The 20,083-nt window shown below is 48.9% G+C and overlaps 1 protein-coding gene across 1 annotated transcript in view; it reads right to left on the minus strand.

Moving 5' to 3' along the window:
• The window catches only part of Ablim1 (actin binding LIM protein 1), a 221,084-nt gene extending 204,409 nt beyond the window's left edge, over positions 1-16,675 (minus strand). The window contains exon 1 of the mRNA XM_055591551.1: positions 16,470-16,675. Within this exon, the coding sequence (XP_055447526.1) occupies positions 16,470-16,482 (13 nt within the window). The 5' untranslated portion in view covers positions 16,483-16,675. The remainder of the gene's footprint in view (positions 1-16,469) is intronic.
• Between the last annotated feature and the right edge of the window lie 3,408 nt (positions 16,676-20,083).

Here is a 20,083-nt window from a genome sequence, read left to right on the forward strand (position 1 = left end):
TTCCTTCCTTCCTTCCTTCCTTCCTTCCTTCCTTCCTTCCTTCCTTCCTTCCTTCCTTCCTTTCCTCCTTCCTTCCTTCTTTCCTTCCCCCTCCTCCTTTTATTCTTCTTCCTTCTCTTCCTCCTCCTCCTCATTCTTCAAGACAGGTCCTCATTAGACCTAACTTGTATATGAATGAGGCTGGCCTTGAGATCAGAAAGACCACTTTGCCTTGACTCCCAAGTGCTAGGATTAAAGACATGTCACCATGGCTGGGGCTGCAGCTGAGATTTTTGACAATAATCCTCCTCTATGTAAATTCTGCCCTGGAGAGTTTCTGCCTTGCCTAAATCACAGGCTAAAATAAAGTCTGTCTAATCGTTTAATCCAAATACTGTTTCCAAAATCAAGGGCAACACTGAAAAAGCAATGATTTGTCATCAGATGTGTTGATTCCTTCTTGACCACACCCTCTGCGGCTTGTTATCTCGCCTCACAGCTTTTCCTTTCCCCAGTCAGACAAGCAGGGTTTGCCTTCCTCCTGCGCTTATTCTTCTGGATGGTGCCTAAGGCTCCACGCTGCACAGGAGCCAACAACTGCCCCTGACATGGTGGCTGTGTTTGTTTCTTTCTTCTCTCAACAATGTAAGTGACCCATGGTACAGGATATACTCTTTGCTTGCTACTTACAAATGCAGTGATTTACAAATTAAAACAATAAACACACACACACACACACACACACACACACACACACACACACCAAAGCTGACCAAATATTACACAAATAAACAAGTCCAAAGCCACAAAATTAAAGATTCTTGTGTTTTTCTTAATGCCACATTTAACTGAGTAGCTTTATCTACTGAACCTCCAGTGCCCCAGCTGCCTCCGAGCAAAAGCCCATGTCCTCAGAGTGTTTCACGAGGCGTCACATGACGGCCGCCCTCATCTGCCCTCTGACCTGTCTCCTGGGTTATGCACGGCTGTCTGCTCACGTGTGACACTCAAGCCCCGCACTCACAAAAGCCTCCCCTTTCTTCCTCTGTTCATGTCAGGGTACCCAAGTCCCTTTCCCTGATCACCCACCATGCTCTCCAGCCACCCCAGCTTCATTTCCTCCACAGCAGCACTAGTTGGCAGCTGTGCAATGCACACACTTATACGCCACAAGCAGATAGTTTGCGCTGAATAATTGACAATCTAATGCTTCAGTGAGTGCCTGCTGGCTGACTTTAACGGACATTTGTAAATGTCTTCAGTTTAGCATGCACAGTATTAGGTTTTAGAATGAGATCCTCAAAATAATTCGCCCATCCCTCCACTCCATCGTGTGTCCCTCACTGCCTGGCAGCCTCCTCTCTGCTTCCATGCCATGCATATAGTCTTGCCTTCCCTCCTGGTGGTTCCTTCCCTAGTCTCATGACCTAAATGTACACTCACACCCTCTTACAGTCATATCCTTAAACATTAAAAGCTAGAGCCTGCATATGAGCGAGAGCATGCAGTCCTGCCTGAGTCTGCCTCACCTTGCTGAATCCCCCCCCGAAATGTTCTTCCTTTCACCTTTTCTGTAAAGAGTGCCTTTTAGAGGGCTTTGTGTGCAGTGCTAAGTACTTATCTGAGGTAGAAGGGGGTTCACACTTGTGCAATCACTGTACCAGGTGCTGAGTCTATGGGTGACGGGGGTCCCGCTACAGCACACGGACATGGCTTCTCAAACCCACTCAGATCTGCTGGAGTGTGCCCTCCAGGGTCCCTGTCAGCAGAGCTGACTCACAGCCAGCCCTTCTTAAGAAGTCTAACGGTCTCCATAACAGGGGCACACACGGGAACAATCACACAAAACCAAAGGAAGGGAAGAGTGCCAGCGAAGCTGAGATGCGGCCGAGGGCCTCAGAAAAGTGGGCAGAGGGCACCCCTGCTGTGCAGAGTTCATTCACCGAGTTTCTGCCTTCAAACCAGTCTCCGAATCCATAATTCCCTGCACAGCATCCCTCCCTCTCGGCTGCTATAACGGAATGCATAACTCCAGAATGCCATCCCTCTTGGGATGGTATAAGTCACGTTTAAGTCCAAGGCTTGACAGCAAACACTGTACTCACTGAGCCCTCTCATGGGACCCTGTAGGATTTTTTTCTGAATTGAGTAGGATACTGTGTAATTTGACAGTTGTGACACAGAAGACTGGAGTGTTTGATGGAGAATCTGCCTAGACTATCAAACGTAGCAAAAGGAAGAGAAAGGAAAGCAGTCACTGGCATGCCAGCTGCCAAGTCAAGGATGAGCAAGCCTCCCTCTGCGCGCCAGCCAAGCGGGCATGCCTACCTCTCCGCCTAGCGTCTCTTTCCCTCTTTGTCAGGCAAATATAGGGGTTTGGTATTTGTCTTTTGTATCAGAAACAACAGCCAGAGAACTGAGATTAAAAACAAATCTGACCCCGCCATCTTGACAGTCCTTTTGAGTTTGAACAAACAAAATAGCACCTGAACAATTTTATAAGTTACCTGTGGCAGCAGTTTTATGAAAGCCTTCCCAGAAGCCCATCCAATTCATGTAACAGCCTTCCCAGAGCAAACCAGCCCGCTGATAGTTCTCTGTTTCTGCTCCTTGGCCAGAGTGTTCGAGCATGATCAAAAATGAAACACACAGAAAAGGATGCAGGGGAAGGATCAGGGGAGTCCTTGTCAGAGGCCCTGCTCCCCTTGCTGGGGGACCCACATGAAGACTGAGCTGTCCATTGCGGACACCTGTGTGGAGGACCTAGGTCCAGTCCGTGCATGGTCCTTCGATGGTGTCTCAGGTTACGGAGCTCCTGTTCCCTCTGGGTCCTCCTGTTCTCCTTCCTCCCACTCTTCCACAAAGCTTCCTGCGCTCCATCCAATGGGCTCTCTTGCATCCTTTTGATCACTTTCCCCTGGTGGGGCTGCATTGCCAGCCACCTTGGTAGAGGATGCAATCAGTCCTGATATGACTTATGTGCTGGGTGGGCAGTTGGGGGAGGGGCTCCCTATTCTGGGGGTGGGAGAAGAAAAGTACAGGGAAGCGGGAAGGAGGGTGGGACCATGAGGAGGGAAGGAAGGGGGCTACGATTGGATCGTCAAGTGGATGAATAAATGAATGATAGATAGATAGATAGATAGATAGATAGATAGATAGATAGATAAAATGGCACACACCAAACAAGCAAATGTGTGAGGCAAGAACAGAAAGACAGTGACACACTCATGGGCTCTCACCCACTCTGCATTTTTGTTGGCTCAAGACACCAAACTCAAGTCAGACGGATGTGTAAGCAGGAAGCTCTGAACCACCCTGCACAAAGGCAGAAGTGATAAAAGGCCCCAAACACATTGCCATGCCTTGGCCGGCAACCAGCACCTTCTTGAGCCTTCTGCCCAAGGACGATTACATAAGGCTCCCGACTCTGTTCCCGCTCACAGTCAGGCTCGGCTGGCACGTGCTCAGCACACAACTGAGTCATCCGACTTGTTTCAAAGCTTTATCAGGGCTGGAAACGGAAGCGTCACCCGAGCTGGGAAGCCGGGCTCAGCCCACACTGGGCTCCTGCTCCTCACTCTGCACAGAGCGCCCCCGCCTTTGCTCCGCCCGTACTCACCACAGCGTTCAGCCTTTAAAGGCTTCATTTTCAAGTTTTGTGCATGTGTTTGTGTGTTAGGTGTGTAATTCGTGCGTGTGTGAACATGTTCATTGCATGTGTGTGCATATGTGTGTGATGTATGTTCATGTGTGTGTGCACATGTACATGTGAGTGCAGGTGAGTTATGTGTACATTCACATGTGTGTGCACACGGGTGCGAAGTATGCATGTGTGGAGACAAGGCAAAGCAGGTTCCTTCTCACTGTCTGCCTTATGTTTTGAGACAGGGTCTCTCCTGGACCTGGAGTTTACACCGTCCTCTGGACAGGCTGGACAGGGAGCTCGGGGGCCCACCCAGGCCCCGCCCACAGTGCTGCCCACACAGATGTGTGCCTACCCGGTCTATCTTTTTAATGGGGTCCTAACTCGGGTCCTCAGCCTGTGTACCAGGCACTTTAGCAAGTGGGCCCCTTCCCGCCCCCATGGGCTCCATTTTCCAGCTGTGGGACATGTGAGCAAGAATAAAACCAACAATCTAGAGAACACAGCACTGTGATGTCTCTTTTGTGGCTGTCCTGATCAAAAAGCAACAACTCTCTTGACATTGGTCGTCCAGGAAAAGGTAACTGTGTGCGAGGCAATGGGCTGGTTTTGGATGAGGTAAGCAGAGTTCCATCTTCTAATCCCAGGGGAAAATCAGCCTGTCCCACGGCTTAAACAAGAGAAACGTGAACTTTTCACAGTCCTGCAGACCGTTTTCCTGTAATAAGTGCAGAGCGCATGGGGAAAGCAGAGACTGCACTGAAAGAGGGCAGCTGTGACAATCCTAAAAATTCTCAGGCCCAGGACGTCTGTCCATTAGGTGTAAGCCACCAGCAGGGCATCATCCAGAGTTACAGAATAGCACAGCACATTGCAAACCCGGGAACACACAAGATCCCCGTGTGCGTGAGAAAGGTGTCAGTCAGTGAAGGCCTAGCAGACCAGGGGGAGCAGTGTCTCGGGAACACTGGGCAGTCCTGAAGAGTTCGCTGTGCGTATGGGAAGCTCTCAGTGGATAACAGAACAGGGTAAGTAGGGAGCGTGTGTGTGTGTGTGTGTGTGTGTGTGTGTGTGTGTGTGTGTGTGCATGTGTGTGCTATGTGAGTGTGAATTTGTGTATGTGTGTGTGTGTGTACGTGTGTGAGTATGTATGTGTGTGCTGTGTGTGTGTGTGTCCTGAGTGTGTGTATATGTCGGTGTAGTCTCATGAGTTATGTAACAGACATGCTGCTGTGTCCAGCCAGATCTTTGTGAGGGCCAGTGATCTAACTGACCGGGTTCATGGCCAGTGTCACTAACGGAGCCAGCCCCGCAGCCCACATGGTAGTTTCTTTTCAGGGAGGAAGGTAAGACGAGATCTCTACAAGACAGCAAGAAGCCGCTGGCTTGCTCATGATCAGCCGCTTACGGCTGAGGTTGGCCTCAAACTCCTGATTCATTTTCTGCCTCCACCTTGCAGGCGCTCGGATTACAGGCCTGCAGGTAAGTCTTGCCACGCCCAGCTTCCAGGAGACTGAATACTCATTAGAACTTCCTGCCTGGACTCTGTGGACAGGGTCTAGCCTAGCCCACTGTTTTCTGTGGGAAGAGTCCAGGAGGAGCTAAGCTTCCCGGTATTTAAAGTGCTTTGATAAGATTCAGTGACTCCAATCCTAGAACTTCCTCACACAGGGAGATTTGGGGAGTTCAAGCCCAGCCTGGACTACACAGTGAGTTCAAGGCTAATTTGAGATACAGAGTAAGCCCCGTCTCAAAAACTGTTTAAGAACTTTGGAATTGCCCTGCCTAGGGATGGGAGCTTTCCACACTCACATGCTGCTGGCTCTATTTGAAGGCAACTTTGTGCGCCTACTGCTCTTTTGTGTCACTGGACAGTGTTCAAGTATTAAAGGAAGCTTCTAACAGACATTCCGAACTTGTTTACTTTGTATATGTATGTGTGTGTCACCATGTGTGTGAGGAGGTCAGAGGACAATCTGTGGGAACAGATTTCTCCTTATACTGTGTGGGTCCCAGGAGCAACCTCGGGTTCTCCGGCTTCACTGCAGACCCCCTTACCCACTGAGCCACAGCACAGGCCCTAGAAATAAGCTGTAATGTAATTCTCTGAGTTGTGCCAGGCCACCATGAGAAGAGGCTCTTAGCACTCTTGGCTGGGGGGGGGGGGCAGCCTGAGGAGAGGTGGAAGAGGTGAGCGGGGGTCCTAGTAGGACCAGTCTTGGTGGCTGTGTCCTCCCACGAGGCAGAGCTCCTCGGGGTCTGGACACCAGGAAAATATGTGACCAGTTTATTCCTTAGGAAAGGGAGAAATGGCAACGATGCCCCAGAGGTTCCTCCACCCCTACCTCGGCCCACAGAGCGGCCTACCCAGACACCTCGGCATCCCTGCCGCTTCCAGGAACCTGGTGATGGGGTGAGAGCAGGGACCAGAAAAGGGAGCTCCGGTGTGGCTCCCCAGGCTGCAGTGACACGGAACTCAAGGGGCAGGAGAGGTGGTACCGCCAAATCAAGATGGCAAAGATGGCGTCTTCCACCACCAAACACCAGGCTCGGGTTAGACTGCGTCAAGCGCTCCTTGCTCCGGTAGGAAAAAAGGCCTGTTTCAGCCTTGACTGGTGAAGAGGCTCACATGACTCGTTTGAGCAACCCGGAAGCCCGAAGTTTCTCCAACGCCCCAGAGGGACCTCCCCTTCCCCACGGCAGGACTTACACCACCATTCACACTACCGCAGCCTCCTCCTAATTCTCTCAACAACCGTGCACTGGCGATCGGTTCACCTACGCACGCTAGGCCCGGGGCATCTCACCCCGTGTCACACTTGGCTTCACCGGCTTCACACAGGGCAGAGCCATCTTTACAGTGTCTCTCCAGCTCTGTGCTAGATGCCAGGCCAGGCACATCTGAGGTCCGGCGGGGAGGGGTGTCCCTTCACCGGAAAGTGCTGCCTGCACACACAGAGTCGTGTCTGCTTATGACCAGAGAATGACTGAGTACAGAAATGAATGAATGAACTTATCCAAACGGTAAGATAGCCTCTCTGTTGTTTTTGTGTTGTTTTTACAGTGATAACAGTGATGATATTGAGAAATGGCAGGTAACGTGATGTTTTTTCCTTTAAACCCAAGCTATGTTCAAAAGAGCAGAAAATAACTCACTGATGAGAAGTGATGAGCAATTAGAAAGAGAGCCAGATATACTCTTTCCCCAGCGTGGGTTTCAGCCTGGTGCACACGGGCAGCGCGGGACATGTGGGGCATGCTCTGGCAACAAGACCTGAACTGAGCTCTGTATGAAACAGTGGCTGCAGATGATGGTCTGGGCTGAGTTTCTCCACTTGCTGAGGAATCCTTCTGTCCATGAAACACTGTAACCATCTTCACAACAGGTAAGGGGACATCAGAGTCATGTGTCTGAACTGTCAGGCCCCTCCCTTCTCCCCTCCCCTCTTCCCTGCCACCCTCCCAGCTGACCGAAATGGAAAGTAGCCAGGCTCCCTCACCTTTCTTTTTATCCTCACCAGCCAGGCAGGCCTCAGGACTTGCAGGCTCTAACGGCCTCTCGCTGGCTGCTCTCGCATTCAGGTCCCAGCCACCTCACATCTTGTTCTCACCATCTTTCTGCTTCCAACCTCCACCCCTCTGGTCTACCATCCACACTGCTGACCGAATGATATTTTGAAACTGTATCCAGTCATGTCACAACTCTCCCAGGAATTTCCCCAAGGTCCCTTCCTATCTCACTAGACCTAACTGAACAAAACTCAAGCCCCTATGGAGGCCCTCAAGAGTCAATCTGAACCCTGCTATCCATCCATGACTTTAGCTCCATCCCTTTCTCCCTGCCACCAGATCCTCCATGCTGGTCCTCGAACATACAAGTGAGACAGACCCTAAGAACATTCAGTGCCGAGAAATCCTCTCCTGGGTGTCTTCACAGCTCCTTTTCCACTTTCAGTTTCCTGCCAGGCGTCTCTTCCACTAACTGTCCACACAGATAATGGCTTCCCTGTCCTTGCCTCTCCAGTGTGCCCGTGTGCCCACTCTTGTTGAGTTCCACGCACAGGGACCACAGACATTTTAGCAGTGTCTGTCTCCCCTCCACACCTACAATACCCACACATGTTCAATAACACATATGGAATGACCACATAAACGAGCACTGACAGTTTCCTGACTCTAGGTGTGGTCTACAAGAGCACCTAGGCACAGAATACACGCTCCTAAAATAAATGGCGCAAAGGAATGGTGGGCAAAACCACACCCTTTCTCTGCCACCCATGTACATTACACGCTCAATGGTCCAAGGACTAAAAACAGATTCCCTATCTCACACAGAGCAAGGAGATAAAAAACACCTTGGATCTCCTGGAGACTGCCAGCCTGGTCTCTCTACTCCCAATTGTTTGGGTTTGGGGGGCTGCCTTGGGGGTTGTTTTGTTTTACTTTTCGAAATGATGGCTGCCTTCCCTCCTCTTTGCCCAGATGCTGGAACTCGTCTCCTTCTGCTCACTCCTACGTGGAGCTGAAGGACAGAAATAGCTGTTTGCCTTTGTCCCCACTTCCCTTCATTGTTCCCACCCAGCTCTTGGGAGCCTTCCCTGTTGTGGATGTTTTCATGTGAATTCCCAATATGTTGAGTAAAGACTTTGGATGCAGCCTAAACTGAAAACATGCTGCAGGGCATTCTCTTCAGGGAAAAACATTTTAGAGTTTACTCCACGGCAGCTACAGACACACCAGTAAATATTATTCCAGTGTGTACCGCTAAAGAGCCGGACAAGAGCATGCTGTACAGAATAAAGGACTCGTTTCTTTTAATTTGCCGACAGTCTAAATAACTTTCTCTTCAAGCCTAAAAGAAAAAAAAATGAACTAAACAAATGGCTAGACTCATGTGATCTCCAGCCAGTCAGCAAATAGTGTTTGAATGCTTGACCCATAATGCTCCCTTTTATTTGATTTTAATAATTATACAAAAGATTCAATTACACAGGGATTTTTATAGATTCATCTTCTAAATAGGGACTTTCCTACCCACTAATTATTTTTCATAAACAATCCTCATATATTGGTAAGTATATGGTAGATAATTTCCTCCATATTACAACATACTGGGAAAATAAATCCCTAACATTTTGGCAGAAAGTCAATAAGTCCTATGGTCGTACACACCTCTAGTCCCGGTACTTGAGGCTAGGCAGAAGCAGCATGATTCGTAGAGCAGCCTGAGCAACACACTAAATGGTAAGCTATCCTTGGCTACACAGTAAGATTGTCTCAAAATATCAATAATAATGAGGATGCTATAAGATCCATAGGCACGCTGAACTACACATTTAAAGCTCCCTTTAAATGGATTAATTAAAATAAATAAAGCTTCGCATTAAAATAATTATGAGGGTTGGAGAGATGGCTCAGAAGTTAAGAACACTCACTGTTCTTCCCAAGGTCCTGAGTTCAATTCCCAGGAACCACATGGTGGCTCATAACCATCTATAGTAAGATCTGGTGTACAGGCAGAATGTTGTATAAATAATAAATAAATCTTTAAAAACAAGAAAATTTTGTTTAAAAAATAATTATGAATCTGAGACCTGGCTCAGTGGTATAGTATTTGCCTAGCATGTCCACTGCAAATTAATTAATTAATAATTAATTAAATTACTATTGAAAGAACAAAAGCACCAGGCATCAAATTCCCATGATAGTTTTCTGCCTCAATAGAAAACCATCATGTACTTACACCCAGGTGAAAGTATCTTCCAAAATTTTATGTGAGTTTGATTTTAGTTGGAGTTACAGTTCTAACTCTGTGTTAGTCACAATACCTGAGCATGCCAATAGCTCAGAAATGTCCTGGGTTGAAAGGCAGAGAGAGCCCAGAGTTCAAGCTTAAACTTTAATGAAGATAATCTGCAATCAGATGTGCAGCCACTGGTCAAAATTCTATCTTTTGTTTCCATTTGCTGCTTGGGGAGGGGGGAAGCTGTTTTCTCTTTGTTGTTATTTTGGTTAGGGGCTTGGTTTTTGTTTGTTTGTTTGAGACAGAGTCACAGGCACCCAGACTGGCCTTGAGTTCCTGATTTACCGCCCAAGGGCCAAGATAGAAGCACAGGCTGCCCAAGCTGGGCTCGGAATGACCTTTTCAATTAGCATTCACAGCCCAGGAACGAGGAGACTTTGCAGTTGGAACTCTGTAAGAAACACTTAGTAATCAGCCCTGAAGGTTAAAGTCTGGCCGTCTCGAAGCACCGAAGTATTACATGGCTTTGGGTTGTGTTCCGCAGGTGTCAGTTCTGCTCTGGGATGGAGGGAAGAAGGAAACTCACCTTTTCATCGTGGATTCTATTTTGTATCTATCTTGGTTAGGTCTGTCGTCACCTTGACACTCTCCAGAGTCACCAGGGGGAAATGTCACCTGAAGAACGGCCTCTACGGCTGGCCTGCACCGGCCTGCCTGTGAGAAACTGTCCAGATGATGATTGAAACGGGATGTCCACCTGGGCAGCGCCGGCCCTAGGCAGGTGGGCCTGGGCTACGTAAGAAAGCCAGCTGAGAACAAGTCAGAGGATGAACCAGGGCCGAATCCTTGCGGCACCAGTATCGAACCATCTGATCGGTACTAATGATTGCACTGCCCTGAAGTATGTTTGATTATCCCTCGCTAGGGAGACTCAATAGACTGCTACCTGATGGATGGATAGATGGATGGACAGATATTGCTAGATAATACTATTTTAATTGGGGTAAAATTCCTTTTCCTCTAAAGCACATTGGAAAGTGATGATCGGCCACATAATGGCAACCGCAAGTAAATTACAGCTCAGTAAATTTTTTCATTTAAAATGTTCTCATAAAATGAATTTGATTATATTCTTCCCCTTCCTCAACTCTTGCCAGATCCTCCCCAATATTTCTAAAAATTAATGCTGTCCACAGATATAGGGACAGTCCAGCCTTCTGAGGCCATTGTAGAAACAGTGCTCTGCTTCCATTTCCACTGTGCTCTGAAGCCGCAGTTCCTTCTCAGTGGAATCCCTCTGCCTCTAGTGTTCCACAATGCCTCCCGCCTGCGGAGGCTGGGCCGCAGAGCTCTGCCTCTCCATTGCCAACAAACAAGCCAGCCACCTGCATCTGCATGCTCTGAGGCCAGCATTTCTCCCCCATGCCACCCCTTCCTCCCTCTCATCCTGCTTCATCCATCTAAACCCAACTCGTTCTCCAAGAACACAGGTCTGTTGATGGAGCCCCACTGGACTTGCGGTCCTCCCCTACAGCTGAGCAAGGCCAGTCCCTGCTCCTTCGTCCTACATCATGTACCTGTGCCTGCCAAGTCCTTTTCTATATATTTGTATTTCTTGCTCTCCATAAAACACTGTGAGTTCCTCCAAGGTAGATATAGAGTATATTTTTTGTTGTTATTTTCTGCAGAAAATTTGATAGTCGAGAATAAATTTACTGAACCCAACAACAGATAACATTAAACTTTTTTAAAAATCAAGAGAAATACTGTAGATGTGAAAGACAGAAACTCATAACAAGTTAAAGTTCTGGGGCTCTTTGGAGAATGCAGCAATGTGGAGAATATAGGAGTATTGCCTTTTGTCAAGTTTGTATAACCTCAAGAAACACATGCTGGTCCCAAACATCTGGGGTCTGTTGATCAACCAGCTGCTAATACATGTCAAATACATGTGTGTTGAAAGGGCTCAGCTGGTAAAGTGTTCGCTTAACATGCTCCAAGCTGTGGGTCTGATTCTCAACACGAAAAAACATGCCCGGTGGCATATGCCTGTAAACACAGCATTCCAAAGTGAGAAGCAAGCCAATCAGTAAGTCAAGGTCAACTTCGCCTCCACCAGGAGATCCAGCCAACCTGGAGTACACGAGACCCCGAATGAATGGATGAATGAATGAATGAGCATTACTACATAGATAAAAATCTATGACCACAACTGGAACGAATGAAATAAATGAGTATGATGAAGTAGATATTTTCCCTTAACTGGACTTTTGTCTGAATCTATTTCAACCATATCTATTTGCTCCCCCCCCCAAAAAAAAAAAAACCACAGAAACATTGTGCTGGACAGTTTCATGTGAACTTGACACAAGCTGAAGCCATTTTAGAAGAGGGACCCTCAGCTGAGGAATGTCCTAACTGGACTGGCATGTGGGCAAACCTGTGGTACATGTTCTTGACTGATGATTGACATGAGATGGCCCACTGTGGGCACTGTCACCCCGTCACCCCTGGCAAGGGGGCCATGGGCACTACAGGAGCACATGTGAAGCCATCCAACAAATACCCCTCCACAGCTTCTGCTTCAGTTCCTGCCTTGATTTCCCTTCATGATGGGCTGTGATCCGGACATGTGAGACGAAAGAAACACTTTTCTCCCCAACTTGCTTTCAGTCATGGTGTTTTGTCACAGCAATAGAATCCATAACTAAGAGAAGTAAATTAAGAAAAAGAGTGCCACCCGCCTCCCCCCCGTCCCTGCTGTGAGGTGGCTGTGTGGTGGGCAGGCTCCTCCGTAACACTGAGTCTATGCTTGGGGCATGCACACACAGATGATGTTTCTTCATTTCAAACTTGGATACCAGTTTTAGATGCACCATTCTAAAACTTGCCTTATTCCTTTAATATGTATGATGCACATATGTCCAAACCAGGGCGTATAGACCAAACTCACACTTCCTAATAGTCCATGTGTGTGCGCCACAATTCGGGGGCATCCCCTGTGGATGGGCCTTCAGTGTTTCAATGGGATGTTCTGGAAACCAAGGTATGGAGATTGCTCTGTTCCCAGAGCGTGCAGCCTCTGATGGCTCTCTCCGATGGGCTCAGCCAAGGCCATCCACCCGCACCACAAACTTTCGCCCAGACTCGGTGCTCCGAAAGACTAGTGCACTCACGCAGCCTTCTCCTTGCACGATGCTCAGTATCTGCATGTGTGCAAGGTGGGGTAAATATTTAACAGCTACTGAACTGAACCAGAAACCAAGCAGTCAGAAACCAGCTGGACGATTTCCAACTATCGTCTTTCCTGTGCTTTGTTATTTGGGTAGGAAGTAAAAAGAGAAATTTTTCATTTCTAACTTCATGTCCTTGCACTGTGTTGGAGTTTAAACACTTACATCACAATTTAGATTGGTGTTCTCATGTTCTTTATCATATCATAATTGTAATATTATTTTTGTGACTTAAAACTGTTCCTTTGAGAACCGGCTAGGAGATGCAGGCCCTTCATTTGATGGCAGAGCTCTTCATTTGATGGCTGCCATGAGAGCCGGCACCAGACTAAGTTGAGTCTATGGAAAGATTCAGACTTCAAAATCTACCCAGAATGCTCTTTAAGTGATGTGTGTGTGTGTGTGTGTGTGTGTGTGTCTGTGGAGCACATGCACACATGAGCAGGCACCCACGGCACACTTGGTGACCAGAGGCGGATGTGGCTGTCTCTCCCTACTGCTCTCCACACCACTTTTGAGACAGTCTCTCGCTGAACCTGGAGCACAGGCACCAACCAGAACCACACTCGTGTTCTCTGGCGTGTGGAAGCACCGACCTGCCTGAGGCACCTCGCACCTCTGACATCCCGATTACCTTCCCTCGGTTTCTCTAGCACAAAGTACTGGATCCCACATATTTGATTTCCAGAGCCCGAGCATCCTGAGGTGTGGGGCCCCACTCTAGTCTAATGACACTGGGACTTTTCACACGTGTGGCTCCCGGGCTCTGCCGCTGCAAGTTTCATCCCTTAGATCTGCAACCAGACCTGCAGTCTATATTTTAAGAAGACTAGTCAGAAGATCCTCCCCGTGACTAGAAACGGCACTTACTGTGGCCACCTCGTATAGATGGTGAGTCAACACCAGGACACAACAGAGCCACTTTGGCCTCAAGGGAGAAGAACACACCACCAGGGTCTGACGAGTCTATCTGAAGAAACCATTGCTAGAAACAGCTTAACTCGCGCCGCCATGAACGTTAAAAATACTTTTAATTGTTAGTTTAATAGTGGATTTAATTTTAGTACATACTCCATATGTCTTAAATAGCAAACAAGTGTGTGTTTCTTTCCGTAAAAAATTTTTAATGAAGTTGTTCTCCCATTGAAATCCAATCCCAACTTATTTCAGCATTTCTGGTTTTTAAAAACAGTTTTACTCTCACCATAACCTGCAATGCTGAATACTAAAAATATACAGACACCACTGTGTATCAGTGGGGTTTATATTTTCCAGAGTCTAAGGCTTTCCTACTTCTAACCTGTATACTTGAACAGTCACGCTGACTTCCTGGGCTTTCAGCTCTACTTTCAGGTGCAGAGTTGAGAGCAGTGACAGGCCGGGCCAAACAGGGACACTCAGTGTTGATGTGTTTTGAGATCCCAGGAGGTTCACCAGGCACACACGCTACTCATCGCTTGGAATTTTGTTCCAATTTGTGTAAATACAAGAACTTCAGAAAGACACAATAAAACAACTAGGTCTTTGATAACATCTAGAAATTGGTCCTCAGGCTGGAAAAGGAGGAGGGAGGGGAGTGTGGGCAGCACGCTTCCTCCCTCGATGCCAGAGAGCACCTGTGAAGCTGATGCTGAATGTTCTGGTCAGGGACCTGAGTCAGACAGCGCTGGCTGGGGAACAGGCCTCCCACTCACCAGCCAGTGAAGTGTGGCAATGCAAAGAAAACCTCTCAAGACCTCAGCTCCTTCTACAAAATGGCAGGTAATGCTAGTGCCCACTCCGTGTCCCTGAAGGGATTAGGTTATATAACAGGTGCAAAGTGTCTGACGAAAACGTCTTGACTAACTAGCAGTTGGTGTGATGTCTTCTCCCTGCGAGATTTCAGACTTCAAATGATGGGCCCCTGGCTGCTGCTCCTCTCTCACGCCGTTGCTGTGACCACATACCCTGTCAAGGTGGCTCCAGGGACGAAGCGTTTTGTCTATGGGGTCCTGATCTGATCACAGTCTGTTACTGTGGGGAAATCAAGGCAGGAACTTAAAGTACCACATGCACAGGCAAGAGCAGAGAGAGTAAGAGTGGGAGTGTGCGCTCTCATGTGCAGCTGCCCCCCCCCCCCCATACACAGTTCCGGGCTCGGCCCGTGGCGTGGTTCACACCTGGCCCGTCTTCTCATATCAACTAATAATCAAAATGTCCCCACAGGAGCCACAGGCCAGCCTGAGCAGGGTAATGCCTTAGGACTCTCCCCCAGACCACTCCAGCGCAGGTGGGGTTGACGGCTGAAACCACCCAGCACAATTACAACGGGGTGAAAGGGAAACAGGAAATCGCCCGCTTTCCTTAGGCTCAGAAGCCCTCGAGAAAGGTGGTTCAAGCAGGACTTTTGCCCTTTCCCGTCTGACACGTCCAGCTGCCACCCAGATAAACCACAGGGACCACGTGGAATCGGTGGACTGGACTCGCCGAGGCTCCCGGTGGTTGGTCGGCACCGACAGCCAGAGGCCGTAGGAGGGATTTCAGGCTCATACCACCAAGTCGGTGGGACTCTCACCCAAGAGAGCTTCACCGCTCCTAAGGAATTTCCCACTCACGGCCCTTGCCATCTATAGTAAGTGCAAAGGTCAGGGCTGAAAGGCCTCAGAACACTGCTCAGGGTCTCAGAGGCACAGCCTCGGACCTCAAAGGACCTTCCATACAGGCGTCATCCTTCTCCGCCTCCAACCCTAACATGCACGAATCATTCACTGGCCATGGTTAGGTAGGTCTCATGTCACCGCTGTCGCCTGGTCATCTAAATGTAAACCCCAGCCCCTCGCCCCACCTCCCGTATGGAGCTGAACAGTCACACTGCCAGAACAGCCACCAACCAAGACCACACTCCTCAAAGCAGATTTTTGGCATCCTGAATAGAGATGATTTGTGATAACCCCCAGCATGACCCTGACAAGCAATGCTTACTTATCCAGCACTGTAACTGAACCCCTAACTTTCTCCCTCACGGAAAAGGGCCAAAGCTTCGGAGTTTAAAGAGCACTGCAGCCTGTCACCCGGAGGAGCCTCACGGGGAGCCGAGGATGTGGAGTTACTGCTTCACAACCACACTTTCTAAAAAGAATCAATATTTTCCTCCAACGCTCATGACAAAGCAACCAAGCCACTTGGCTTGAATTGCCTGCAAGCTGCACAACGGCTCGATCTTTAACATCTCACTCATAGTGGCAGCCACCAAGCTCTGCCTAACCCACTCTCCGGAGCTGCTGCATCCGGATGGCAGAAATTCATTCCCTTCACTCCTGCCTGAAAAGCAATTCGGATTTCTCTCCTTGCTCATCCTTCCATTTCACCTGCAGTAATTGTTTCCACTCCAGATCAAGACGGGTGGGAGGAGAGAGCCGGACACCAGTTGAAGGTTAGCACAGGTAAAAATGACCTTTTTTAATGGAGTATAAACCCTGCAGCTTTAAATCCTGCTGCAGCAAGCCCTGGATTGCTTCCATAACTGAGCTACAAAATGGTAACAAGAAAGGAGGAAAAGATGCCCCTTCTTCCCAGCCAGCCCTTCCGCGGCTCTTCAGCAGGATTAGCCGTGGCCAGCCCATCCCCCACACCTTCCCAGCTCAGCCGCGCAGCCAGTACAGGTGGGCTGGGCACCGGACCTTGGCCTCCAGGCTTCACCCACATCCGGCGACCAAGGTCAAGGGCGAGCGCTTCCTCTCCCAGCCTAGGAGCCGGGGAGCCACTGCCGAAGTTTCAGGCCGCGCTGGGGCCGGCTCAGCTCTGGAAGCCCCCGGCCCTGGAGCACCTGGTCTGCGCGCCCTGCTCCCGCCCAGGTCAGGTCGGCACACCCCGCCGGCTGGTCCCCACTCACCTCGGGTGGACATGGCTCAGGCAGCCACCTCCGAAGCAGGAGAGGAGGAACGCGCAGGGCGCAGGGAGGAGAGGATCCCGAGACACGCACACGGGCTCGCACGTCCCCCAGCCCCGGGCGGACGCCTCCCGCAGGACACCTGCTCCCTCGGGCAGTCGGGCGGGCGGGCCGGCGGGCGGGGAGCTGCTGGGCGCGGCGCTAGCCAGGGCCGGCTGGGCGGGGCCGTTTCCCCCGCCCGGTTCCCGCAGGCCGGGCCCACTAGGGTCCAGCGGCTGCCGGGGCCGTGCTGTCCGCTTGACTATGGCGCCAGGCGGAGCTTTGTTCCTGAACAAGGTGTGATCAGCGTCTGTACTGTCCACACTCTGCGCCCATGTCCCTGATGATGATGGTGATGATGATGATTATGATGAGGATGGGGATGATGATAATGATGAAGATGATGAAGATGGTGAAGATGGTGATGATGATTATGATGAAGATGGGGATGATGATTATAATGAAGATGGTGATGATGATGATGATGGTGAAGATGGTGATGATGATGATTATGATGAAGATGGGGATGATGATGATTATGATGAAGATGGGGATGATGATGGTGATGATGATGAAGATGGTAGGATTGCTGTCAGTGAAAGTTTTCCAGCTTCTAGCTTTGATCCCAGAGAGACACTGTTAGGACTGATTCTATGCCTTCCATAAACGTGGCCCTTGACTGCGGGAAAAATTCCAGGGTCACCTGAGGGGGTTGACCCTGGCTGCAGAGCTGTCTGTAAAGCTCATAAGCAGACAGCCCAGCTCAGAAAAACCCGGTGGGTGGGGTGGGGCAGGACTGGGTGAAGAGAGGGTGAAGTAAAGGCAAACATCCCTTTCTGTGCAGCAGGATAAACAGAAGACATGGGAAAGGCTGCCACCCTGAAGCTGTGCACTAGCATGGTGCCGTCTGGTAGAAAAAAGACCAGCTGACCCAGGGTTCTAAACTCCTAAGCCCCTTCCAGGCCTCTGTTCCTCCGCACTCCGAAAACGGCTAGTTATTTTTCTATGCAAGCACTTCCGAAATCTGATGAAACGAGAATCACAGTATAGGTCCAGCAAGTCAGAAATGCTCAAAGAACAGGTGGACACAATGTAGGGAAAAGTCAGTGGCAGCGAACTGGAAAAAGCCCAGCCACATGATCCCATAGTCAGGGAAGCGTTAGAAAGACACAATGAGAAAAGAAAATCACAAACTTCAGTAGCAACTACTAAACTCGGCAACTAAAATCGTCTATCACCTTGACAACATCCCTTCTCCTGCCTTTAAGACAGAAAAGTAGCCAACAGGCAGCTGCAGGCCAGTTGCTTGGGTCTTGGAATGACTTCTTTCCCTCTATCCTCAGTGATATTAACCCTTTTCACCTGAGTGAGTGCACGGTGGCTTCCATGCTTGGCTTGCCTCCAGCGCCTGCCTCCATCACTTTAATGGTGCCTAGTTGCCTTGAGACTATTTTATTTCTTTTCTTTTCTTTCTTCCTTAGGACATTGTGAAAACCCCAAAACCTGTAGAGTATCCCCACTGATCTCCAGATAGTCTCAGTATTTCATCCAAGCAATTAAGTCAAGGTTTAGTGAGCATGTACTGTGCGCCAGTCTTCAGAGCAGGTAGGAGAGCCACAGTAGTGAGCAGAATAGGTGTGTGCTCTGTACGCTGCGCATACCTGCCCTCCCTGCGCACCTACAGCTAGCCCCCAAACACACTATGCCGCAACTTTCCCTGATGACCGCTCTAGGTTTTCTGTCCACCGCCTTTCTTCATCCTTACTATTCTTTGCAAACGCCTTTCTTCTCACCCAAACTAACCCGTAAGCCAGCCCATAAAATGGTTTCCTGCTCCTTCGATGTCCACTGACCTCTCAGCCTCCATGTATTTTCAGAAGCCCCTGACATCCAACTGCTTAAAACACTGCTTTGTGTTGCTGTTTACTGACTCATTGTGTTTTCTCTCCCTCCATGCACTGTAAAAACTCCCTGACCACGGGCAGTCCTGTTGAATTGACCATTCCGCAAGCGTGCTGCAGAGCATGTACGGCAGATGTCGCAGGGGACAGAGACCCCAGGACTGTGTGTGCCTGTCACCCTCAGCTTCGTGGTAATGCAGATTCCCCTTCCTCATCTGCCAGAGCCGTTCTCATCTTTGTCGCCTCATTGCACAACCCCACATATAGTACAAGCAGATCTTACCCTTGTGTCCTTAAGATGCTTGTAATAGGCCACACAGATGGTCATAAAATATGCTCCTAACTGTGTCTGGATAAGGCAATGTGCACAGTGTTTTCAGGCAGAGAGCAGGGCAGTCAGCCCTCAGCCGAGTGTGGGCCAAAACTACTGAGTGAAATAACTGTCTCTCATCAGACATGACGGTACAATCCCAGCACTCAGGAGGCCAAGGCAAGAGGATCGTGAGTTCAAGGCCAGCCTGGAACATAGCAACACCTGTCTGAAATAAGTAAATTGTGTGTGTGATGAACACGGCCAGACTTTCTTTTTGCCCAGGTTTCCTAAATGACTTATATATTATTTTATATTACATTTCCATTATATTAGTTATTATAACTAAGCTGGAAATGGTTTCAAGAATACAAGCAGAAATGTATAATTTACATACAAACATGATAGCATTTTTATAAGCATTTTTGACCTCCACACCAAGGGCACTGAACTGAGTGTCCTGGGACACTGAAGGACATGAACACGCAGGACCTGGCAGCTTAGAAAATGTTTTTTATAAAAGTTCATCTTTTTATAATAGGTTTTCTATGAATTGGATTTTATCTTCAGATTTAGAATTAGTCCCGAGTTAAAACACTGTGTATGGTTGATTTCTATATCTTTACTTGTTGACGTGTTTGTGGTGTGTGTGTATTTGTTTGCATATATGTGTGTGCACATATGTGCATGCATGTTCATGTATGGGTACTGGAGATTGTTATCAGGTGTCTTCCTGTTTTGAGCCAGGGTCTCCTCATTGAACCTGAAGCTCACAGCTGCAGCTGCCCCTGTCTGTGAATGGGATCCACCTGTCCCCTCGCCATTCCCAGGGCTGGATTCAGGCACCTGCCTCATACCGGCTGTTGTGCCGGCACTGAGGACCTGAACACAGGTTCTCCTGTTCTGGGGGAGACACTCCCCACTCCTGCCAGCTCCTGAAAGCCCCGGGCTTTCAGAGCCCGTCACAGTCTACGATCTCCGTAGGCCTGAAATCCAAGAACTAGCTCTTCCAACCTGTAGGGCAGGACTCTGCAAAATAATGACCACAGCGAAGCAAGCTGAAGAGAAGGAGGGGCTCTGGAGGTGTGCTGAGTGCCGTGCTAAAGGTCAACAAGTCTATTCTATGAAGTCTACACTATAAATTAGAAGGAGGAATTTGGATTGACCAAAAGAAGAAATGTATTCCAATCTGTCTGGGAAAAAAATGGTTTCTTTTGACTCTTGCCAAAAATATGCTTTCAAGTCAGAATGGAAAGAAGCTACTGTGCATTATTCATGGTTTTGTCTTTAAATGACTGATTTTCCCTCCCACAGCCTTCAGCTGTTGCTCCTATCACTTCTCATTCTTAACCTGAACTTCGTACAAG

This window comes from Psammomys obesus, unplaced genomic scaffold, assembly GCF_907164565.1.
Source record: "Psammomys obesus unplaced genomic scaffold, mPsaObe1.curated_primary_1811, whole genome shotgun sequence".
In the NCBI taxonomy this organism is placed as follows: Eukaryota; Metazoa; Chordata; class Mammalia; order Rodentia; family Muridae; genus Psammomys; species Psammomys obesus.